Consider the following 27,274-nt stretch of genomic DNA (forward strand, 5'->3'; position numbering starts at 1 on the left):
CTGGTGAAAAACGATATTTCTATGGAACGGCGGTGAGGAGAAAACATTGAAAGTTAGGAGAGGAATAGCCTTTCTTAAGGCTATTCCGACATGTTAATGAAAAAAAAAAAAACACTTTGGTGTTAACTTTCATTGTAATCCTGGCCTTTAAAGATAATTAGATGATTGCTGATCTGGCCCCCAGTCTTCACAACAAAAGCTGAAAAGTCATGGAATTTTATCCTAATATGAGAGTTTAGTGGCCAGTGTGAACACTACAGTATTTTTTTATTAGATTTTATTTTTTATTGTATTATCCTTCGTGACCTAGTAGAGAATTTCAAAAACATTCTTAAAAATGTTTAACAAAATATTACATTTAACATAATTTTTTTTTTTTTTAATTAGAATAATTTTCTACGGAGCCAAATAAATAACTTAGAACCACAAGGATTTGTCCTAGTTTTTGAAATCTGAAATTCTGAAATTTCCCCATGGTGGGACTAATAAAGGATTATCTTATCTTATCTCTTAGTTTTTATTAAATTTTTCATCCTTCCTATTTTCTTTTGGGATGAATAAATATAAAAAAGTATTTTAGTATTTTTATTAGTATAAGTGGAATTATTATTTGTATTATACATTCTATATGATTTATAGTTTAAAAAATATCTACTTAATGTAATATATAAAATAGATATGTTTAGAGATCCGGCAATACTTCTGTTGGTCACTTTTTCGGGTTGTTATATGTTGCTGAAATTAAAAAATGTAAAAAAAATACCTAGAAAAAAAAATTGTGAATTCTACAGAAGTCTATGTGGGCATTTCAAAAATATTTTCCTATGATTTTCTGCATTTGTATTATTCTTGAAGTGTGGATTATTATATTTATTGCATGTGAAATGGTGATCCAGATTTAAAATGAAGGTGAATTGTAAGATTTTATTTTACACCTCGGCTTCCAAAATCAGTAAATTCTTATATTTTCTTAAAAATGTATTTATTAAAAAAAAAAATTAAAAAAAAGTTGAATGCGTTATTCTGTAAAATGAGATATGTATCACAAAATATAATATTCAGGTGATGAATTTGCTTTGTTCTTTGTCCCTGGTTGGTGTCCTTGCCTCATTGCATGATAGAGTTTTTAGTATTTGGGGAGAGGGGGGGTGGTAAGCTGCATGAATAATATGTTAAACCTGCAATCACAATTTTTTATCCGAATTGGCCAAACTTTATTGTCCCCCTCTGTTCAATGGATGTCACCTTTGCTATTCTACCATCTGACCTAATGGGCGACTACTGTGTGATCCCGCCTGCTGCAATAATATTCCGAAATCAAAAACATTCAGCTAAAAAAAAAAATACGGTTGCGAATTCCTCAGATGGTGCCATAACAAAACATCCACCCGTATTAAAAAAATAAATAAATAAATAAGGCTCCTAACAAAACGATGGGCTTTTAGGAGTAGTTTTTGTTTTTCTTTTTGAATTTTTGAAATTTTTTGATTTGACTTTTTGAAATGTGTTACAATTTATGCGATATTTTCCGTCAAAGGAAATGTTGGTGCTTCTATTCAATATTGTAAAAAAAAATAAAAAATCTATATATATTCTAAAAATTTATGCAAATAATAGATTTCATCGAATGTGTGTTTTTTTAAGTGTCATATCACTCAATAGCCATTAAGGATTGAAAATAATACTATTTATATGACATAGACAATCAGATCATTGGGCATAGGAAGGTTTTTATAACCTATAATACTGTGAATCCGTTTTTGCAGTTGGCCATTTTGAACTTTCTATGCATTCATAGGCTAGTTTTTACGCTAGTGTTTTTGTCACATGACTGTACGGAGACCATATACATAAGATTATTTTCAATGCATATCTGCACTGTACTGTATTTTTATCTCTAGAACTAGCACTTAAACTTCAAGCTATCAAAAGGGTGAGCGAGAAATCGGAAACGGGTGGCGTTAAAAACAAAAGCCACACTGTAAATGGATTATGAATTTTCAAAAATTTCTGTCAATTTGTAGAATTTTACTTGCTTTATCTTTGTTTCGATTTTTTTATGTATATCTGATAGTATTGACATGACTCGTGTGCAATATAATTCAAAAAAAGAAAATGAAGATTGAATTAAATTTTTTGTTTTTTGGTTTTTTTGTTTGGTTACAATGTAAAAAAAAAAAAATCAGATATTTTAATATGCTTCTGTGCCAATGGGAACTGAGGACTAAACTAAGATGGAATAGAAGTCCTTGTCGATTCACTTACTGGTATTATATAGGAAGGAGGATGGAAACCCTGTAATCCCATCTATATGTGAATTTTTACTTGAATTTGTAGTTTGTATATTTATCAAACAAATTAAAGGCACAATGTTGTTTGGAAAAAAAAAATGTTGTCATGCATTTTTTGAGCGTGTGGATGTGTAAGTGCATGTGTATAATTGATGGATGTGCAGCCGTATATGTATATATTTAATTAAACTACATGGTAAGTATCAATTCTATTTATTTAAGAAAAAAATTATAGATAAAAATTGGACACAACAAATGCCAAAAAAAATATTAAATATTCAAAATTATCACTTGTACTCTAAAAAAATTAAGAAATTTCAATTTCAAAAAATAATTTCTTAAATTGTTAAAAATTGTAAAGCTAAAAACAAAAATTACACAACTGTAATGAAAAAAATTATGGGCAACTAAAAGAGGATCGTTCACTGTCTCAATCAACTGGAATTATTTGCATTCTTCAGTAGGTGCCCCTCCACTGATTTTGGCCCACTTGGAATTTTTTTCCTTAGCCCCCGCCTTTCCTGAGCAATCACTTTTGTTAGTTTCAGCACAATTATACTCACTGCTGTCAAGTGGGCTTTGGGATATATCTAGGAAGCTCATATATTTCTCCCTTCTGCTCAAGCCACTCCTAACTCCAAGTCCATCTCCTAAAGGTCATGACAGCGCTCCTAAGGCTAAGGCCCCACATTGCAGAAACGTTGCTGTTTTTTAGTTGCAGATTTTGCTGTGGTTTTTTGAGCCAAACTCAGAAGTGGCTGCAGAAGGAATGGGAAATGTGATATTGCACATCAGTTCCATTCAAGGGGAAATCCAACACGGCCTCTGGACAAAGGTGAAATATATTCTAAAGGAGAAGTGTCCCCATTTGCCTGCCTGGTGTGTTTTTGACTTTACATGGCCTTCTCCACAAGACAAAGTATACAAATGAGAGTTGGTGTTTGCGTATACCTGACTCTGAGTGTGTGTGTATACCTGAGTGTGAGTGTGTGTGTATACATGAGTGTGTGTATTAGGTAAGGTAGCTGCAGTCATAGAGGAATTCATCAGTATCACAAATCTGACAATATATTCCAGTAGAAGAAAAAGAGGATTGGTCTGCCTTTTAATTTGGAAATGTTTTTTGTATTTTTCTGTGCTGGAATAAATACTAAAGTGATCAGGGAGCTATGGATCTGCTAAATGTCCATAAAAGAGTAATAGAGTGATATATAGTTAACAAGATTCATAACATCTATATCCAGACTCATTGCTAATATTGTGGCAAAATAAAAGTATAGAAGGATAGAAAGATAGATAGATAGATAGATAGATAGATAGATAGATAGATAGGAGATAGATAGATGGATAGATAGATAGATAGATAAGGGATAGATAGATAGATAGATAGATAGATAGATAGATAGGAGATAGATAGATAGATAGATAGATAGATAGATGATAGATAGATAGATAGATAGATAGATAGATAGATAGATAGGAGATAGATAGATAGATAGATAGATAGATAGATAGATAGATAGATAGGAGATAGATAGATAAATAGATAGATTTTTGGTAATAAAAGAAGAGAGCACAAAATCAAATTTCCTATCATTTGTGCAGTGAGCTCCTAACCTCCCTCTAGTGGTGGCTCTAGGAAACTAAAATATTAATATTTGACTCTAAGTATTGTATTTGGAGTCCTGTACTACAGAACAAGAGCTCCAACCTCTATAAAGTTTCAAAACAATGTGATAAAAAAAATTGTGTACAAGTCTAGACATTCACCTGAAGGCTTGCACGGTTATGAGATAACAAGGTTGAATACAATTCTACATCTGAAAAAAAAGACATGTCTCCATTGGCATGTGCCAAAAGTTACATTTGAAAACTATTATTTTAATTTTTTTTTTAATTTTTTTTTTACTATTACTACATCTACATCCAATATATTGACAAATCTCACAAACATGACACTTTTTTCTATTTGCATATAGTAATTTGGTAACATACAAAAACATGGACATAATGTATACGATTAATTGATGTGACAAACCCCCAGGTCTAGAAGCCTAAAGAAAAAATTCTGCTTTGGATAGTTGAAGCCAATGGGAGAAGAAGGCGCCAAAAATAAAAAAGTGCAGTTGTTAGAGGTAACGCATTCCATGGTAAGAGCAAATAATAGAAATTAGATTTAGTATACCTTTTGGTAAAAACATATATTTAGAGTCATTTTAATTAAATTTTTTTTAATATAATTTATGGAGACGTCAATACATTTCTAGTTCTATAGAGAACATGTTTGTTTTTTTCTGTGCATTTTTCTGTGCACAATTTTATATTCTAGTCTTTTCAGGATAGCTCTAGATAATATTTTTTTGTTATTTTCATAAATTTAGGTCAAAATTTAAAAAATGCAATCTATTGTAGTCTGTTTTTTAAAAAAAATTCTTTTACGACACAAAATTCCATCTATTAAAGCCTATTCCAATTTCATTTTTGCAGGTGCGGTCAGTCGGTCAAGTAAATTTATTGAGAGACCGACTAATGCTCCGCAACAAGCCAGACTTCCAGAAAACCCCGCTAGAGCTGAGGATGTAGCTACATTCCTTGAGTTTGGGAGATTAGAGAAGCCTGTACCATACAGATCTTTCCCCATCTTTCCAGGTGAGAGGAGGAATTTTGACCTTTTGTTGAAAATTAAGTAGCAAATTTTTAATCATCTTTCTATATCCTATTGCTCTTACAGAGACCGTGCCAAAGGTAGTGAATTTATTAAAGATAAAATAAAAAGCATTTAAATATTTACCTACAAACTATAATATATAGATCAAAACAGTAAAAAATATTTGAAAATTTACAAAAAATTTTTTTACTAAAAATATAAAAAAATTTACGAAATTCAAAACAATCATTTTAACATTTTACTGTCTTATTTAAAGATGTAGCTAATGTTACAATAACATAAAAATAAAACATTTTAATACTTGTATTATGATAGTTTATTAAAATCAAATACGTAGTACAGGGAAAAAAAACTATTATATAATTAAAAAATGCTAACTCATAACATTATAAAATCAAATCGTAAAATGGATTTTAATAAGTTTAATTAAATCTTATTTTAAAATTAAGAATCTTTTTAAATGTTTTTATTTTTTCCATTTAAAAAAAAATGGATTTTTAAATGTGTTTTGTAAAAAGAGGAACAAGGTCAATGTTTAATTTTCGTGTTTGATTTTTTTTTTTTTTTTTGGATGACACAATTAATTTCTATTATTTTGTATAACTCCAACATACAGACATTGATATTCACCTATAGGGTTCACAATCTACATTCCCTATCAGTAGGCCTTTGGTGTGTGGGAGGAAACCCATACAAATGGGAAGAACATACAAACTCCTTGCGGAGATTGTCCTTGGTCAGATTCAAACCCAGGACTCCCATGCTGCTAAGTAACAGTGCTCACTGCAAAAAGAGATCAATGTAGTATTATAATTACTAAATGAACTAATATGATCAAAATGTTACAAAATTAGCAAAATTTCTATCGTACCAAATTTCTAACACAATACAAGGTGTGAAATATCATGGTTTCTTACATTGTGTTAACCTTGTTATCTCAATAAGTACAAGCTGTTATTTTTATATTATAGGGTTGTTTTTTTTGTTTTCTAAATTTTCTCTTGAAAGTTTTTTTTTTTCTTTTTTAAGATCTTAGCATAAAAGCATCCAAGGCGTAGATGAAGTGTAGGGTTGAGCCGATCTTGAGATTTCTGCATTGATTTTAAAATCCGATTTCCAATTATTTTCCAGCCGATCGCGATCGTGAAATTTGCTCGATCGCCGATCGGGATCCGATCTTTTCTGAACCCGATCACTCAACCCTAGTCAATGCTTCTCTATGGCAGAAGTCAGTTTTCGGGAAGAGCCGATTTTGAGATTTCAAAATCCAATTTTCAATCATTTTCCAGCCAATCCCGATCGTGAAATTTGCTCGATCACTGATCGGGATCCGACCATTTCCGAACCCGATCGCTAAAACCTAATGAAGTATTTTATAATGTTATTACTTTTATGCTTTGAATTTACATTTTAGATTTTTTTTTTTTCATTCCAATTGTTAGCCAATTTCGGGAAATAATTAAGCCTGGCATACTGTACACCATTCTTACCTTTCGTTCACATCTGCATTCAGTATTCCATTTGGGGAGTTCGCATGGGGACCCCCCAAACGGAATACCGAATGCAACTGCAAGTGGTGTGCAGTGAAAGCCCATGGACCCCATAGACTATAATGGGGTCCATGTGCTTGCCGCACGCTGCCTGCACGAATCATGCGGACATAAAAGTGGATAGTGAACTACTTTCCTGTCCGCATGATCCCTGTGGAGATCTGGCGGCAAGCACACAGACCTCATTATAGTCTATGGGGTCCGTGTGCTTTCACTAGCACACCGCTTGCAGTTGCATTTGGTATTCTGTTCGGGGGGCCCTTGTGCGGACTCCCCCGGCCGGAACACGAACGCTGATGAGAACGAGGCCTTAATAAAGTCCCTGACTGGTACTAACTGCTCCACAATGGAAATCTAAACCAATCAAGAACTAGTGAAGATTTCCCATATAATTCATGACAATTGTCTGGTGAGAATTGTAGTAAATTTGTTATACATGCCCACTGGGAATTATGCAAGAAAACTGGTTTGATGGTCTGATGCGTCTGGTTGGGATTATTATGTTTTTGGTTCTTTTTTCAATAATATAATTTTTTTTTCTGTCTTATGAATTGTATAAACTTCCCTTTTTTGAAAATATAAAATTAAAAAAAGAAAAATATTTGAAATTTGAAAGTTACAGTTACTTAAAATTTTAAGTTAAAAAAAATAGAAAACAAATTTCAAGCAAGTAAACATCACACTAGTTACGCTGGGTTCACACCTGCGTTCATGTCTCCGTTCTATGGTTTCCGTCTTCTGCATGGCTAAACCATAGACCGGGTCCGGCCGTGAGCGGCGGTGAGCGTTTAAGGCTCTCCGCCGCGAAACCGGATTTTTTAATCCGGACACAGAGTAGTGCATGTCCGACTCTGTGTCCGGATTATAAAACCCGGTTTCGCGGCGGAGAGCGCAAAACGCTCACTGCCGCTCACGGCCGGACAGCTTTCTCACCCATTCAAATGAATGGGTGAGAGAGACTCCTGCAGGCTTCCGTCTCCTGCCTCTGTTTTATGCAGGAAACGGAAACCTGCAATAAGGACAGATGAACGCAGATGTGAACGAGCCCTTAGTAATATTATATGTTAACAACATGTACATTAAATTTCCTACACATTGACGTATTTAGAATCATTTTACCTCGCCATCAAGATTTTTATTGCCATATGAATTTTTTTGTCTTTCCATTGCATTATCGTCCTTCTCAATGGTTTTCGTTATTACTGTGATTGTCCGCATCTTTTCCTTTGTTACAACTCTTCACCAACGTCAATGCTTTACCTGTCGTGATTTCTTATTGTTTGCTTGATTGCGTAATAACTGGAGATGAGCGAGTAGTACTCGATGGAGTAGGTATTCGATATAATACTACGGTATTCAAAATACTTGTTCTCGATCGAGTACCACTCGCTATTCGAATGGAAAAGTTTGATGCAGAACCAGCATTGATTGGCTGAATGCTATACAGTCGGCCAATCAGTGCTGGTTCTTCTCCTACCTTTAGAAGTCTTCTCCTTGCAGCGTCCCCGCGGCGTCTTCCGGCTCTTCATTCACTCTACCAGGCATCGGGCCTGGACAGAGCCGACTGTGCATGTCCGCTTGCAGTGCTTGTAGTGCTTGTAGTGCGGACATGCGCAGTCGGCTCTGCCCAGGCCCGATGCCTGGCAGAGTGAATTCAGAGTCGGAAGACGCCGCGGGGACGTTACACGGAGAAGACTTCTCGGAGAATCCAGCCCGACCCTCACTCGTGGTCTTGGTAAGTATAATTTGATTGAACGTTGCCTACCACTGAAACGAGCATTTTCCCCCCATAGACTATAATAGGGTTCGATATTCGATTCGAGTAGTCGAATATTGAGGGGCTACTCGAAACGAATATCGAACCTCGAACATTTTACTGTTCGCTCATCTCTAATAATAACAAACAGAATTATCTTCTCTATGGGAAAAGTCACCTTTAGGGTGGAGCCGATCTTGAGATTTCAGGATCGATTTCAAAATCCAATTTCCAATCATTTTCCAGCCGATCCCGATCGCAATCGTGAAATTTGCTAAATCGCTGATCGGAATCCGATCTTTTCCGATCCCGATTGCCCAACCTTAGTCAATGCTTCTCTATGGCAACAGTCACTATTAGGCTGGAGCCAATCTTGAGATTTCAAAATCCAATCATTTTCCAGCCGATCCCGATCATGAAATTTGCTCGATCACCGATCAGAATCCGATCCCGATCGCTCAACCCTACTTATTATGTTTTGTTTATTTTTTGCTTATTTACTCTTATATGTGATCTATAGAAAGGGAAGTCATTTAAACTTATCTAGCTATTCAGTGAGGCTTGAACCTGCAGTCTTTGGATTGCTTGTGTCATTAACTGCAATACTAGTGTATTGCAGTTCATGGTAAAATCCCATGGTAAACTCAATACCTATATTGCTATGGTAGACTTGAAAGCCTTCATAAGTTTCCTGGCTTCCATACTAACTGAATGGATCCGGAGTGGGCACCATTTAAAGTCCTGACCACTGCTTGACTATTATGGCAGATATGAGGAATGAGAGAAAATGTACAACTTAGGGCCACAGTGTATAACTAGTATTAAACTCACCATGGGAAATACCATAACAACCAGCAGAGATCTGGTGTAAATGGTCAGTAACTTTCAAAAAAACTTAGTCTCAATTACTAGAATATGTGGTTTATTTAAAATGTCAATATTTTCTGCCCCCCAAAAAATCTCTCCAAACTTGGTGCCACAGGGAGTCTCACTTCTTCCTAATTTGCTTTTCACTCACTGATACTAAGGAATGTCCACCTTAAGAAACCAACAAACTCAAGATAGGACAGAGGAAAAGGAGTAGCGAGGGGCAGGTCTGTCTTCATAGGAAGTGGAGGGGTAAGGGAAAGGTCAGTCTTCATACAGGAAGGGGAGGAGAGTGATAGGAACCCTCTTCACTCAGGAAGTGTGGGGAAGGTGCAGGATTCTCTTCACTCTGAAACTAGAGGGGGAGGGGCCAGTCTCTCTTCAGAGCCTCCTCATGGTTACACACAGCTTTATTTCTCTGTTCTTCATTTATCACAGCTCAAAGAGTGAAAGGAGAGTCTGTCTACGTCTGACTAGCTGCTTGTGTTATTGATGATGTGATGTTAGATGCAGCAGCATTTATGATGGTGCTGAAATCTGGATTTTTCTGTGTCAGGGAACATTTTAGCTGCATCATAACCTGGATTTGCAGTCCAATGTCCCTGGATCTAATATCAGCTGTTTTTTTCTGCTATTTTGCAGTTACTCCTGGTAGAATTAAATGTACAAAAACAAACAGTAATGACAATAATGGATGGGGGGGGGGGGAATATACTCCCACAGCCTCAAAAAGAAATGCAAAATGCGCTGCAGCCATAATGAGGCTATTAGCGGCAGAAACTAATAGAACAGAACCCAACAAGGCTGCCCTGCATCAACGTTTGATGAAAACTCAGATCTCTTTTCAAGCTACTGAACTGCCAAGCCATACATTCTGAAACAGACCCTATGTTTTCTTAATGTTGACATCATGGTCTTATGTGGTAGATATATATTGTAAAGCGACTTAAGAATCTGTATGACTTTCAGCACTGAATGTGTTTGGAGACAGATTGCAACGTTTGACAGAAATGTTCTTTCACTTATTTCATCCTCAGTTGATACAAAATGTCATCTCGATCAATAACCCTCCATTGCAGTTGATTTATGCACTCTCTAGATTTGGACAAAAGTCAATTGCAGATCAATGGAAGGCTTTAATGCACTTTCAATTAACCATTTCCTCCTGGAGATATCGGTGGGTAGTCTTTTGACTTCATGTAGTTTGTAAAGTTGTATTGATAAGGGTCGTGCTGTATAGGCTGCCTGCCTTGTAGAGATTTACACACAGGGGCGTATGGTGACTACTGACAGGGCAAAACCATAGGGAGAACATATTCAAAAGGGGCTATGTGCCGTTTACAATGACTTTTGTTTGAAGCAATGCTAACCTATATTGTATGGTGCCCCGTGTATTAACAGGGACTACTCTCAGAGGTAACAACCTGGTAGTCTCCCCACCATGAATACTAGTTGTACATATGGGGGTTAAATGGTGAAAAGCAGGGAGGCTACTTAGATAACACCCTTGGGAGTTGCCCAAAGTCAAACTGCTTAGGTGACACAATAGGTCCATATCTCAATGTCCATTACAGTAATGTATTTAGGATACGTGTTATGAAAATCAAAGAAACAGTAATAACTAGAAATAAAAGTAATATGCTACTAATTATGAATATAACTGTTATAATACTATGTGCACCTGTACAAGAATATAACTACTATAATACTGCCCCTATGTACAAGAATATAACTACTATAATACTACCTCCTATGTACAAGAATATAACTACTATAATACTGCTCCTATGTACAAGAATATAACTACTATAATACTGCTCCTATGTACAAGAATATAACTACTATAATACTGCCTCCTATGTACAAGAATATAACTACTATAATACTGCTCCTATGTACAAGAATATAACTACTATAATACTGCTCCTATGTACAAGAATATAACTACTATAATACTACTCCTATGTACAAGAATATAACTACTATAATACTGCCCACTATGTATAAGAATATAACTACTATAATACTACCTCCTATGTACAAGAATATAACTACTATAATACTGCTCCTATGTACAAGAATATAACTACTATAATACTGCTCCTATGTACAAGAATATAACTACTATAATACTACCTCCTATGTACAAGAACATAACTACTATAATACTACCTCCTATGTACAAGAATATAACTACTATAATACTGCTCCTATGTACAAGAATATAACTACTATAATACTGCTCCTATGTACAAGAATATAACTACTATAATACTGCTCCTATGTACAAGAATATAACTACTATAATACTACTCCTATGTACAAGAATATAACTACTATAATACTACATCCTATGTACAAGAATATAACTACTATAATACTGCTCCTATGTACAAGAATATAACTACTATAATACTGCTCCTATGTACAAGAATATAACTACTATAATACTACCTCCTATGTACAAGAACATAACTACTATAATACTACCTCCTATGTACAAGAATATAACTACTATAATACTGCTCCTATGTACAAGAATATAACTACTATAATACTGCTCCTATGTACAAGAATATAACTACTATAATACTGCTCCTATGTACAAGAATATAACTACTATAATACTACTCCTATGTACAAGAATATAACTACTATAATACTACATCCTATGTACAAGAATATAACTACTATAATACTGCTCCTATGTACAAGAATATAACTACTATAATACTGCTCCTATGTACAAGAATATAACTACTATAATACTGCTCCTATGTACAAGAATATAACTACTATAATACTGCTCCTATGTACAAGAATATAACTACTATAATACTGCTCCTATGTACAAGAATATAACTACTATAATACTACCTCCTATGTACTAGAATATAACTACTATAATACTACCTCCTATGTACAAGAATATAACTACTATAATACTGCTCCTATGTACAAGAATATAACTACTATAATACTACCTCCTATGTACAAGAATATAACTACTATAATACTACTCCTATGTACAAGAATATAACTACTATAATACTACTCCTATGTACAAGAATATAACTACTATAATACTACTCCTATGTACAAGAATATAACTACTATAATACTACTCCTATGTACAAGAATATAACTACTATAATACTACTCCTATGTACAAGAATATAACTACTATAATACTGCTCCTATGTACAAGAATATAACTACTATAATACTGCTCCTATGTACAAGAATATAACTACTATAATACTACCTCCTATGTACAAGAATATAACTACTATAATACTGCCCCCTATGTACAAGAATATAACTACTATAATACTACATATTATGTACAAGAATATAACTACTATAATACTACTCCTATGTACAAGAATATAACTACTATAATACTACTCCTATGTACAAGAATATAACTACTATAATACTACTCCTATGTACAAGAATATAACTACTATAATACTACTCCTATGTACAAGAATATAACTACTATAATACTACTCCTATGTACAAGAATATAACTACTATAATACTGCTCCTATGTACAAGAATATAACTACTATAATACTGCTCCTATGTACAAGAATATAACTACTATAATACTACCTCCTATGTACAAGAATATAACTACTATAATACTGCCCCCTATGTACAAGAATATAACTACTATAATACTACATATTATGTACAAGAATATAACTACTATAATACTGCTCCTATGTACAAGAATATAACTACTATAATACTGCTCCTATGTACAAGAATATAACTACTATAATACTACTCCTATGTACAAGAATATAACTACTATAATACTACTCCTATGTACAAGAATATAACTACTATAATACTGCTCCTATGTACAAGAATATAACTACTATAATACTGCTCCTATGTACAAGAATATAACTACTATAATACTACTCCTATGTACAAGAATATAACTACTATAATACTACTCCTATGTACAAGAATATAACTACTATAATACTGCTCCTATGTACAAGAATATAACTACTATAATACTGCTCCTATGTACAAGAATATAACTACTATAATTCTACTCCTATGTACAAGAATATAACTACTATAATACTACTCCTATGTACAAGAATATAACTACTATAATACTACTCCTATGTACAAGAATATAACTACTATAATACTACTCCTATGTACAAGAATATAACTACTATAATACTACTCCTATGTACAAGAATATAACTACTATAATACTACTCCTATGTAGAAGAATATAACTACTATAATACTGCTCCTATGTACAAGAATATAACTACTATAATACTACCTCCTATGTACAAGAATATAACTACTATAATACTGCCCCCTATGTACAAGAATATAACTACTATAATACTACATATTATGTACAAGAATATAACTACTATAATACTGCTCCTATGTACAAGAATATAACTACTATAATACTGCCATCTATGTAATTTTTGCATGTTATGTTTTCTGTTTAGAATACGTTATTATAGTGATGTCAGATAAAGGTTATTGTCGGATTTTTTTTTTGTTGTTTTTAGTTCTCGCTCATTCAGAGTAAACCGGGATCTTGAAAACAAAAATGAATTATATGACTAAATATATTATACCGTAGCAGAACTTTTCATCAGACAATGAGTTTTCAGTATTTTTACAAACCTCTGTATTTCCTTGTAGTTGCAGGATTATAATATGTATCAGTATAAACTATTGTACTCTTTTACATCCTTCTAATCACTTCGGTATTTTTTATATTCTTGGTGATTTGTAACATTTATTTTCCCAGCGATTCCAGTTTGTCCTGTGGGTCAGGATACTGAGTATATATTGCCACCTAGTGCACTGATCTGGTATGACAGATTGTTTATTGTATTTTTTATTCTTTGGACCCTTTATGCTTTTTTTTTATGATGCATTAAAAATTTTCGAATGAAAATTTTTGCGGAGCCTTTTAAGTATTTGTATCTGACGGCATTAAAGGAAGGATTTGCTTTGGGAGAAACAAAAACCTCTTTCTGTTTCAGGCTTGAGTCTACCGGTTCTTCTAAGATAAGATAAGATAATCCTTTAATAGTCCCACAGTGGGGAAATTTCAGCAGGGCATCTCTCTGTTATGGCTTAAGAATGTGGGTTCTGAGTTAGGGGCCACATTCTACAATGGCTGCCATGATGGCGGCCGATGTAGATATGGGGTCTCCAGTGTATTGTGCAGCAGAGACCCGGAGCTAATATCCACGATCAGGCTCAATAGTAATATAGTGAATCACCTATAGACTGCCATACAGTTATGTTGCAATCTAAGAGACTTGCAATCAACTGACCGCAGGTTCAAGACCCCTAGGGGGCGCAATAAAATAATTTTTTAGCACAGTTGCTATATACCCCCAGTCTTATCATACATGAAGGTTAGACAGGTAACTGACCGGTCCGGTTAGGTATTGGTATGGCCTGGATCGTACCACTTACACTCGCCCTGTGTTGTGCAGGCATTGATTTGCATGTACTATGTCAGCGCACTGCAGGCTGCATCTCCCAGCAATTAAATCCTCCTTGATTTCATGGCTCACGGAATAATCTGTCATACCTGTCAATCCTGCGAGGAACGGATTTTATCTCAGGAGAAATTTATTCCAATCTATTCCATTCATGCATTTTATTAGAGATTCAGACATGGAGAACGAGAACATGTTGTTGTTGTGGTCGTCGTTGTTTTTTCCCTTTAAGTCATTTTTCTGATGTGTTTATGTTGATAGCGATGGAGGAAGGTGAAGAAGAAGATGCAGTGAAGGACAATGTCCATGTTATATCCAGGGGCAGTAACCTCCTACATGGCTAGACCTGCTCTCATACAATATAATTGTATTCAGTTTAGACAATGCTCTGTGAGCTCAATAGCCTGGACTGCAGACTGATACATTGTAGCAAACTAGTAGAGAGATTGGTGCAGCGGCTGCTGATGTGTTTATGTTGATAGCGATGGAGGAAGGTGAAGAAGGAGATGCAGTGAAGGACAATGTCCTTGTTACATCCAGGGGCAGTAACCCCCTACATGGCTAGTCAATATAATTGTATTCAGTTCAGACAATGCTCTGTGAGCTCAATAGCCTGGACTGCAGACTGATACATTGTAGCAAACTAGTAGAGAGATTGGTGCAGCGGCTGCTGATGTGTTGAGCTCACAGAGCCTTGTCTAGCTTGGATACATCTTGTTAGTTGAGAGCAGGCCTCACCCTTCATTTACATCTGCATTCGGTATTCTGTTCAGGGACTCCGCATGGGGACCCCCGAAACGGAATACCGAACGCAACTGCAAGCGATGTGCAGTAAAAGCACCCCATTTCAGTCATGAATCATGTGGACAGGAAAGTAGATTGTGATCTACTTTCCTGTCCACATGATCCCTGCGGAGATCTGGCAGCAAGCACATGGACCCCATTATAGTCTATTGGGTCCATGTGCTTTCACTGGCACACCGCTTGCAGTTGCGTTCGGTATTCCGTTCGGGGGTCCTCATGCAGAGTCCCCCGGACGGAATACTAACGCAGATGTGAACGAGACCTATCTCTGGATTAGGCTGATTCCGGGATGGAAAACCCAAACGTATAGCAGGCACAGGTGTGAACCTAGCCTTAATGATGTGTTTAGCTCACAGAGCATTGTCTAGCCAGTCCTGTGCTATAGTGAGAAGTAGAGACAATTGTATCCACTCTAGACAATGCTCTGTGAGGAGCGGCTGCACAAATCTCTCAGCTGGTTTGCTACAATATATCACTCTGGTGTCCAAGCTGTTGAGCTCACAGAGTATTGTCTAGACTGGGTACAATTGTCTCCACTTCTCAGTTAAGACCTGACTTGCTATGTACAGGGATGCAACAATTGAAAGATAACGTATATTATAAAATTGTAGCCATTTTCATCCTCATAGTGTGTAGGCTGCAGCTCCTCCGAGGGAGCGTCCGATGATCCGTTCCATTCCCATGATTATAGAGTAAGGGGGGTATCGTCACTCCTTCCTAATTACATCAGGGAAGACAGGCTTGCACATTCCAGTGAGCGCCCTCTATTGGTTTGCAACACTGAGGCACCCGACTTCCTAATTACATCATGGAAGACAGATTTGCATATTCTTCCCATGATTATAGAGCAAGTATCGGAACGGAATGGATTGGAAGCCCCTATAGAAGTGAACCTCACCCCGAGTGTCATCCGAGTGCAAAACCGCCCCACACGTGGTCATGTGAACAGAGACCTCATCATGTAAATGCTCTGCAGTTGTAGCCCCAACATGGCAGCATAACCAGAGATTTTGACAAGACTTTGTGAAAAACTTCATGACTGCCAACCAATGGTGCCAACGTAGTTTTAAAGAGTTGTAAATAATATGTTTAGTCTGTATGAAACCTGCCACTAGAGGGCGCTCACTGCAAAGTGATTTATACAGGTCAATGATAACTCAGTAGGCAGTGAGCTCCCCCTAGTGGTGACAGAATTCTGGACTGCTCTGTGCATTCTCTATAGGATATATAGCTAGAAGTGGGTAAAAACAAATGTTGACGCTTTGACAGTAGGGCCTGACTCCAGAATTTTAACCCATTAGGGGTATTTGCAGTGGTAAATACTTGTTCTGCCACTTTTTGGGGCCGTTTTTCCTTTATTGTAACCGTTCTTCCTCTCTTCTGTGTTAGGTCTCCAGAGCCGGTATACAGCACCGTCAATAAACTCAGCGACAAGCCCTCCTCTCCGAGACATTACTCCCCGGTAGAATGTGACAAAAGCTTCCTTCTAACCTCTCCGTATCCTCACTTCCACGGAGGTCTGCTTCCAGAGTCCGAAATATCCAGGTGAGAATCGCCATTTAAAGGGGCGGTCCGATTTCATAAATCCATTCTCAAATGCCCTGTTAGAGAATTCTTAGCTAATATGGAGGGTAGGGGGTCCCATGATCAGGACCCTCAGCCCAAAGTGGGGATAAAAGAGTGTCCCTCACCGTGGAGGACCCAACCTGTCCATACATTAGCAAGGCTGTTCATTCATTTCAGTAGCAATGCTGCAATACTTTGTTTCTCCTGTTGGGGTGCTGCAGGGAATTGAAAGTTTCCCCGATCACTGTAGATCTGGGCGTATAAGACACTAGATTGTCAAAATATCCTGTATGGTCTAGGACTGTGCCCGAATAGGGGGCTCCTAACAGAGCGGGGGAATAGGGGAGGGGGCTTGTGATCTCTGTACGTAGCAAACTATAACTTGACGCTGATAACTTGCTGAAGTGTAAAAACAAAAGTCAAGGTAAAGTTTGCTGCAGTTGTTCATTTAAAGTGGTTTTCTGGGCCTTACATATTGATGGCCTCTCCTTAGGACAGGACATCCATTTGTGAATGATGGGGGGCCGGTGTCTGGAACCGCCACCGATCAGCTGCTTGAATAGGTTCGGGGACTTGATGATGTCACATTCATTGGTTACATATTGCAGCAGCATCTTAGTCACTTTCAACTTAAAGGGGTATTGTAGCCCCAAATAGATTTTTCATACTGATAACTATACAGGAAAGTTCATGAATATGTAATATGTCAGGGTCTGACACCTGGACCCTACACCGATCAGCTGTTCCCGCAGCCTCCAGGCACTAAGAGCTGCTTATAGATGACAGGCATATGCAGCAGTGCTCCTATTTAAGTAATGGGATTGACGCAACAGCGCCCTCCACTGCATAGTGGTGCTTCTAGGGAACTCCAGCGCCGCTCCTATTACTATTACTAGCCGCTCCAGTCCGTGAGCAGCTTTTGGCACAAGGATGCTTCTAGAATAGCTGATCTGTGCAGGGTCCAGGTGTCGAACCTTTACAGATCCCATGCCAATGACCTATCCTGTGGGTCATCAGTATGAAAAATCTATTTGGGGCTGGATAACCCCTTTATTGGGGCTGAGCTGCCTGCAATATGTACAGCACCGTACATGGTATACAGTGAAGAGACTGTAGTGCTCACGTGGACGCTGCAGTCTCTTCAACCAGCTGATCTGTGGTGTCACATAAGAACTGATCACCAATATGTATGTCCTGGAAAACCCACATGACGCTTTAAGAATGAAGTAAAATTTTAGTACATCTGTACATGGCTGTCGCTGCTTTTAGTGGTCTTCTGCAGGGTTAGAGGTCTGGCATACAGCGCATAGTATTGTATATAATCAATTTGCCGCATGAAATCCAGTCTGGAGAAAGCAGTGGTCTTTTGGAGGAATGAGCTCCCCCTAGTGGTGGCTGTAGACAGTCCAGTAACTATAGTTTATGCCAGAAACACACATTGAGTATATTTGATAGAGGTAGACTTCTATATCTATATACCCCCACTGTGTCTTATCCAGCCTGTCCATTGTCTGTATCCAGATTGTAGCTGACCCATGACCCTAGATTCGCCCAGTCTTCGTGGCACTGCAGTATCTCTTGCGCTCGTGCTATAACAGCTGCAGAGTGAGCAGTCACGGCCATATCCGCATATCACAGAGCTATGGCTCAGACAGATACATATTGAATTTGATATAAAGTCGGTGCCCGGCCTGAAAATATGAAAAATGTGGAAGAAAAATCTCCTGTACTGATCTGTTGGGGATGTGCTGCAATTACTCTCGCCTGAGCCTGAACCACTGAGCTCTAGTGAAGTGCGCTGCTGCCATCTAGTGTCTCAGTGTGAGAATGCAGGGAGCTGGTATTCAATCATAGCTCGAAGCTCATGGACTCCAATGCAAAATCTGTAATGGGGCCCCTACCTACCATGTGCAATAGAGAGGGTCTAGAGCCAAGTAGTACCTGCTACTGCTACACCCTTGTCCAAGACTATGACCTGGAGCTCCATTTTTCCTTCTTAGGTCATTGACATCACCTGGCCATGCCGCAGCTCAGTCCCATTCAAATGAATGGGGCTGAGCTGCAATGCAAAGGACAGCCACAATACAATATATGGCGCTGTGCTTGGTAAGTAGTGAAGAGGACACTGCAATTGATGCAATTGCTAACTCTTTGGAAAGGGACATATCTGAGTGAAACCTAGTAGGTAAGCACAGTGGCAGCGCCCCATAGAGCAGAGGTGATTGGTTACAGTGACATGGAGAACAATCACATTTGGGCAGGTTCCAGCCTGCAAAAAAGGGATTTGGCTTCCAAAAATACTCCCCAAAAGTCAGCAGTCCCACCCAGGCAGGCTGTAAATGCATACCTGCCAACATTCAGAGGACGGAAAGAGGGACAAAATGTGCAAATTTAGCCTCCACCCACTTCTAAGTCTACTCCGCCCATTCCCATCCATTCCTCTTTGTGCTCCCTACACCATAACCCTAATATTATATGACCCCACATCATAATGTTCTCCTCAAATTCACCCCACAGTATAAAGTCTCTCTCCTGGTGCACCCACCATTTAATGTCTCCCTCCAACTTCCCCAGTTTAAATTGGGGGCAACTAAAGGGGACATTAAACTAGGGAAGCTGGAGGGGGACATTAAACGGTGGAGTTAACTGAGGGGTGTATTAAACTGGGGGCATCTAAAGGGGGGCATTAATGTCCTCCTCCAGTTGCCCTCAGTTTATTGCCCCCTCTAGTTCTCCCCATTTTACTGTCCTCCTCCAGCAACACTCCAGTTTAATATCCCCCTCCAGTTGCCCCCAGTGTAATGCCCCCTCTATCTGTCCCCATAGTTTAATGTCCCTCTTCATATGCTTCCCCAGTTTAATGTCCCCTCTATCTGCCCCCCACAGTTTAATGCCCCCTCTATCTTTCCCCATAGTTTAATGTCCCTCTTCATAGGCTCCCCAGTTTAATGTCCCCTCTATCTGTCTCCCACAGTTTAATGCCCCCTCTATCTGCCCCCACAGTTTAATGCCCCCTCTATCTGTCCCCGTAGTCTAATGCCCCTCGTCATATGCTCCCCCAGTTTAATGTCCCCTCTATCTGCCCTCACAGTTTAATGCCCTCTCTATCTATCCCCATAGTCTAATGCCCCTCGTCATATGCTCCCCCAGTTTAATGTCCCCTCTATCTGCCCTCACAGTTTAATGCCCTCTCTATCTATCCCCATAGTTTAATGTCCCTCTTCATATGCTCCCCCAGTTTAATGTCCCCTCTATCTTCCCCCCACAGTTTAATGCCCCCTCTATCTGTCCCCATAGTTTAATGTCCCTCTTCATATGCTCTCCCAGTTTAATGTCCCCTCTATCTGCCCCCACAGTTTAATGCCCCCTCTATCTGTCCCCATAGTCTAATGCCCCTCTTCATATGCTCCTCCAGTTTAATGTCCCCTCATATTCCCCTCCAGCTTATCGTCCCCCCTCCATCTGCCCCCACACTTTAATGTCCCTCTTCCACACTTATACTCACCTCTCCTCGCTCCCCTCCCCCTCTGTCTCAGGTCTCTTGTCCCTGGACCTGCAGGCGTGATGTGAGTGATGTCATCATATCATGCCTACCGCTCCCGGAGCATGCAGGAACACAGTGGTGAGGTAGGGGCTGTCCGCTCCTGCTTTACCACTCTATTCAACTCCTTGAATTGAATCCGGGACATACCATCTGCTGACTAGGACAGCGGGACAGGACCCGGAATCCAGGACTGTCCCGCTGAATTTGGGATGGCTGGGAGGTATGTAAATATCCTTATAGAAAAGTGAAGGACAACAGAGTATTAAATATAGTATGTGCCATGTCCGGCCATGGTTACCTTCCCCTGGTATCTGTGTGCCCACTCTTCACCTACAAGATCTCTGCTTGCTGTCAGTGATTGGGAACATTCTAGCTTCTACCTAGAGCCTGAAATCCACTAAAATATTACTATTCCTCATAGATGAGGGTCTGTTACAATTACACTAGCATTGCCTGACCATTGTTCGAGTCCATTGGGGGAGATGCAGATACGCAGGGACAATAGAGAACCAAATTAGCATATTGAGAGCCGAAATTATCAGTACTAATTGCTTGGGAGTGGTGGGGGCTACAGAGAAAATTTCCAACTACATCGGAATCAGTAGAACGGCGACTATTGAAAGAGGTGATGAAAGGTCCTGTAAGGGCTGTATAGCTCAACCTAGTGGTAATACACAGTACTGCAGTGTTATGATACAAAGTAAACATTTGTCTACAGGGGGCGCCACATGCGTTGGTAGATATCCGGTGGAGAAGTAGGGCGTTTCATACCATTTCCTCCATGTTTCATCTGTAGAGTCAGAAAGGAGGTGGCTTAAGTAAAGAGGCGGGGCTTAGCCAATCAAGGACAAATTGGCTTAAGCCCCACCCTGTTGCTCTCAGGGAGGAGGAGATAAAACTGGAAGCCTAAGGGGGAAGATGGAGGAATAATATATAGGGCATTTTTTATATATATTTTTACCCATATTCCTTCTCTGGGGTAATCACCATATTTTTCTCTCTACAGGGAACCTCGGAAAGTGATTCTGCACAAAGGCTCCACAGGCCTGGGCTTCAATATTGTCGGTGGAGAAGACGGAGAAGGGATTTTCATCTCTTTTATCCTCGCCGGAGGACCTGCAGATCTGAGCGGAGAACTGCAGAGAGGAGACCAGATTATATCAGTATGTACAGCCGTATACATGTGGGCAGGTCCATGTACATGGGCCAATAGACAAGCATTAATGAGTGACCCCCCCATTAATATAATGGACCGCTCTGTGCTCTGACCTCCTGATGATACTGGGGCTACAGTGGCATGCAAAAGTTTGTACACCCCTGATCAAAATATATATATATGTGTTTGTAAACGCTTTTTGTAGCCGGCCAAGAATCTTTCAATTCTTCATTGAGAGATTTCCAACCATTCTTCCTTGGAGACGTCTTCCAGTTCTGTGAGATTCCTGGCTTGTCTTGCATGCTCTGCTCTTTTGAGGTCTCGCCACAGATTTTCAATGATGTTCAGATCAGGGGACTGCGAGCGTCATGGTAAAACCTTCAGCTTATGCATTTATAGGTAGTCTATGGTGGATTTTGATGTGTTTGCTGAAATTTCATTGAATCCTTTCTTCCATCTCCCCATGAACTGTTCCCCGTGCCATTGGCCACGACACAACCCAAAAGTATGATTGATCCTCCCCCATGCTTAACAGTTGGAAAGATGTTCTTTTCCTGAAATTCTGTGTCCTTCTTTCCCCAAACATACCTTTGATCATTGTGGCCAAAAAGTTCTATTTTATCCTCATCGATTCATAGAACTTGTTTCCAAAATGCATCAGACTTGTTTAGATGTTCATTTGGAAACTTCTGATGCTGAATTTTATGGTGGGGACACAGCATAGGGTTTTCTTCTGATGACTCCTCCATGGAGGACATATTTGTGCAGGTGTCTTTAAACAGTCGTACAATGTACCCAATGTAACTCCAGAGTCTGCTAAATCTTCCTGGAGGTCTTTTGTAGTCCAGCGGGGGTTCAGATCTGCCAGAATGGCAATCCCATGAAATTTTGGGAAACTGACCCTGAATTTTATGATGGGGACACAGCAGAGGTTTTCTTCTGATGACTCCTCCATGAAGGCCATATTTGTGCAGGTATCGCTGAACAATGTATCACAACTCCAGAGTCTGCTAAATCTTCCTGAAGGTCTTTTGCAGTCCAGCAGGGGTTTTGATTTGTGGCCTCCACCATGTCCATTTCCAGAGTGTTAGGCATCTGAACCCATGGCTGTTGTATTTTGGCACAAGGTTACAGGAGGCGGCCGGGGATTTATAAATCTGTAACATTTGCATCAATTGGCCTTTCCTAACCATGATAGTGAACAATCCATAACCCGAACTGGCTAATGAAGGTCTGAGACCTTGGTCAAAGTTATCTAAGTTCTCAAATTTTTGCAAGGTACTCCTTTCCTTTTCCACTCTAAAATTAACTTAATTGTTCACAATAATAGTCATTTTGACCAGGGGGGTCCAAACTTTTGCATGTCACTGTATATATATATATATATATATATATATATATATATATATATATATATATATATATATATTCTCCTGAAGGGTACGTTCACACAGAGTAATTCGCTGCGTATTTTGGAGCAGATTCTGCCCGGAATCTGCTTCCTATTGTTTTCAATGGGAGGCAGGGATCGCAGCGGGACACTGAAAAAAAATCAGCGCCTTGTTCAATCTTGTCGCGTATTCTGCGGCTCAAGACTTCCTGTTACTTTGATACAGTCAGCAGCACAACGCCGCGACAGATCGCCAATGTCCTGCAGTGGAAAATGAAGAGGAATTCCTCTGCCGTGAGAACGTACCCTAATAAGATTTCTGACAGACACAGACAGAATAATATTTTCTATCATTGATCTCTTTTCGTCCGATTTTTTGCATCCGAAAAATAGATTTGCTAAAGGGATGTGAAAAACGTGATGTGAATGAAGTCTAAGAACATTAGTGAGTTCCCGTATAGGGCGCTATTCACATCACATCAGTACAAGCCAAAAAGTCTCCTCTGAGTGCCAGCCATAGTGTGCCCCTGAGTGTACCAGCTATAGTATCACTGCCAGTTCCATCCTTAGTACCCACAAGTGTCCTCACCTGTGCTGGGACACTGTATCTTGGTGCCCTTTGTGCTCCCCCCAATCCCAGAGCCCCAAATTAATTCAAAACCTGGAAATAACAACAGACCCCCTATATTAAAACAGACCGCAGACCATTAGACCCTTAATACAGACCCACAGGTGGCCGTATCCGCCTCAAAATCCTGACCAAAAAGACGACATTGAAATGAATGGGAGCCGCTGGGGTGCGAGGTGCTCATTCTTCAGGCCGTTTCGCCTCGCGATTCAGCCTGAAGACACTCCCTCCTCCGGACTAGACCCATTCATTGGAGTGCGTGGCTGGATGCGGGTGCAGTGCACCGGCGTTCAGTCGCGGCTATACGGTTTTTGGTCCGGAACCTCAAACGGCCTCCACCAAAAAACTCTGTCTGAACTTACCCTTATCCTGTGTCCCGTGCATAGGTAATCTGTCCATAATGGTGCAACCCCTTTAAGCTACAGTAACAACCACGTATCAACCGGAGAAGCCCCTCACCTATAACATTGTGACCAGTTTCGTAATTCGTAATAGTTTGTCATCAACACTTGAGCAATGTCTTTGTCTAATACACATAACAGGGTTCTGTGTGATGAGGGGTTTTATCGCTTTTTTCTCCAGAAACAGCGCCATCTTTGTCCCTAGGCTGTGCCTGGTATTGCAGGTCATTCCATATTTTCAAGTGAATACTGCAAATAAAAAAATATTTTTGAAGATAAACAAAGCCATGAGCCATGATTGCCCCCTAGTGGCCAACACATATAAGTATAATATTAGAGAACACAGAAGATATGGCTCTTCACCTGTAAAATAACCCCCACCCCCTATAAAGAGGGATAAACACAGGTCAGTGACACACGTTAGCCCAATTCTGATGAGTGACCTCAGCCCGGCCCCTGTGGACATCCTTCCTGTACAGAAGATTACTTCACTCAGGTTTGATATCCACATAATGGGCGCTCGGGGACGAGCAGATGTCTGACACAGGGAGACTTGGACGGATATTTTTTTGCTCACTTGTATGAAGTTCCAGTCTAAGAGGAACAACAAGATCCGAAAACTGGTGCGGAAATGGGATTAACTATTTGTAGCCCACAGTTAGGTCCAGAAATATTTGAACAGTGACATAAACGGTGGCATTTTAGCTCTTTGCCAAAACATATTGAAGATCCTGTTCTGTAATCCATAAGGGGTTAAAGTGCAGACTCTCAGCTTTACTTTGAGGGTCTTCACATCTGAAATTGAGGAAGGGTTTAGGAATTACAGCTCTGTAATAAGTCGCTGACACTTTTTCAAGGGACCAAAGGTAATTGGACAAATATCCTACAAGTTATTTAATGGGCTCCATGGGTTGTTCCCGTGTTAATCCATCACCAATTAAGCAGGTAAAATGTCTGGACTTGATTCCAGGTGGGATATTTGCATTTGGAAGCTGTTGCTGTGAACCCACAACATGCGGCCAAAGGAGCTGTCAATGGAAGTGACACATCCTTAGGGCTAGTTCTCACGGAGTTGCATGGCTTCCACTCCAGATTAGGCCCAAATGAATGGGCCGGAGCCTCTCGTGAAGAACCGGGAAGTCGGTGTATCAGTATCAAAGCTTACCACGGGGCCCCGTGGCGAACTTTTGACATGCCCCCCCCCCCCCCCGACACTGGAGACCTTGACCGACCCCCTCCTCCGCACTCTATTATGTCCCTTAGTAAGCCCTGCACACGGTATTATGTCCATTAGTGGCCCCTGCACACAGTATTATCCTCCATAGTGGCCCCTGCACACAGTATTATCCCCCATAGTGGTCCCTGCACACAGTATTATACCCCACAGTGGCCCCTGCACACAGCATTATGCCCCATAGTGGCTCCTGCACACAGTATTATCCCCCATAGTGGCTCCTGCACACAGTATTATCCCCATAGTGGCCCCTGCACACAGTATTATGTCCCATAGTGGCCCCTGCACACAGCATTATGCCCCATAGTGACCCCTGCACACAGTATTATGCCCCAGAGTGACCCCTGCACACAGTATTATACTCCATAGTGGTCCCTGCACACAGTATTATCCCCCATAGTGACCCCTGCACACAGTATTATGCCCCATAGTGACCCCTGCACACAGTATTATACTCCATAGTGGTCCCTGCACACAGTATTATCCCCCATAGTGGCCCCTGCACACAGTATTATACTCCATAGTGGTCCCTGCACACAGTATTATCCTCCATAGTGGCCCCTGCACACAGTATTATCCCCCATAGTGGCCCCTGCACACAATATTATCCCCCATAGTGGCCCCTGCACACAGTATTATACCCCACAGTGGCCCCTGCACACAGCATTATGCCCCATAGTGGCCCCTGCACACAGTATTATCCCCCATAGTGGCTCCTGCACACAGTATTATCCCCCATAGTGGCCCCTGCACACAGTATTATGTCCCATAGTGGCCCCTGCACACAGCATTATGCCCCATAGTGACCCCTGCACACAGTATTATGCCCCATAGTGACCCCTGCACACAGTATTATACTCCATAGTGGTCCCTGCACACAGTATTATCCCCCATAGTGACCCCTGCACACAGTATTATGCCCCATAGTGACCCCTGCACACAGTATTATACTCCATAGTGGTCCCTGCACACAGTATTATCCCCCATAGTGGCCCCTGCACACAGTATTATACTCCATAGTGGTCCCTGCACACAGTATTATCCCCCATAGTGGCCCCTGCACACAGTATTATCCCCCATAGTGGCTCCTGCACACAGTATTGTGTCCCATAGTGGCTCCTGCACACAGTATTGTGTCCCATAGTGGCCCCTGCACACAGTATTATCCCCCATAGTGGCTCCTGCACACAGTATTATCCCCCATAGTGGCCCCTGCACACAGTATTATCCCCCATAGTGGCCCCTGCACACAGTATTATCCCCCATAGTGGCCCCTGCACACAGTATTATCCCCCATAGTGGCCCCTGCACACAGTATTATACCCCATAGTGAACACCCATAAACAATTATTATACTCTATATATATCTTTTCAGACCCCAGAGTATAATAATCGGAGACCCAGGGGAATTACTGTTTCTTACCTGTCCCCTGGGTCCAACGCTGTCTTCTCCGCTGCCGTTCTTCTTCTATGACGTCGGACGTCACATGACCCGGGAAGCAGGCCGGGTTCATGTGACGTCAGAAACGTCAGACAAGAAGGAAGGAGGCCTGGCAGGATCGTGGAGAGATAAGTAACAGTGTTTGTTACGTTCCCTTACCTCTCCTGGTCCGCCGATCACTATACTTGGGGGTTTGCAAAGACCCCCGAGTATAATGATAGCAGCGGTAGTGGCTGTCGCCAGGCCCCTAATATCCCGGGCCCTGTGGCAGCTGCCTCTGCTGCTATTGCGGTAGTTACACCCCTGAAGCAAAGACGTCACGAGAACAAATACAAAAAAAACAGCTCAAGGTGCAAACCATTTATCAGCTTCCAAAATAGAAAGGCCAGATTAGGCAATGCCAAAAAAAAAGCCGTCCAGTTCTGTGGTCAGGTTAAACGAAGAACAACCGTACCAGAATTA

At 40.0% G+C, this 27,274-nt stretch overlaps 1 protein-coding gene across 11 annotated transcripts in view; it reads left to right on the top strand.

The window, feature by feature from the left end:
- DLG2 (discs large MAGUK scaffold protein 2) overlaps window positions 1–27,274 on the top strand; it is a 1,022,754-nt gene that overhangs the window by 790,618 nt on the left and 204,862 nt on the right. For all 11 annotated transcript variants that reach the window (XM_075266199.1, XM_075266200.1, XM_075266207.1 and 8 more), the window contains 2 exons: window positions 16,842–16,997; window positions 21,569–21,725. In XM_075266199.1, the coding sequence (XP_075122300.1) occupies window positions 16,842–16,997; window positions 21,569–21,725 (313 nt within the window). The remainder of the gene's footprint in view (window positions 1–16,841; window positions 16,998–21,568; window positions 21,726–27,274) is intronic.

The sequence above is a fragment of the Leptodactylus fuscus genome, chromosome 2 (assembly GCF_031893055.1).
Source record: "Leptodactylus fuscus isolate aLepFus1 chromosome 2, aLepFus1.hap2, whole genome shotgun sequence".
In the NCBI taxonomy this organism is placed as follows: Eukaryota; Metazoa; Chordata; class Amphibia; order Anura; family Leptodactylidae; genus Leptodactylus; species Leptodactylus fuscus.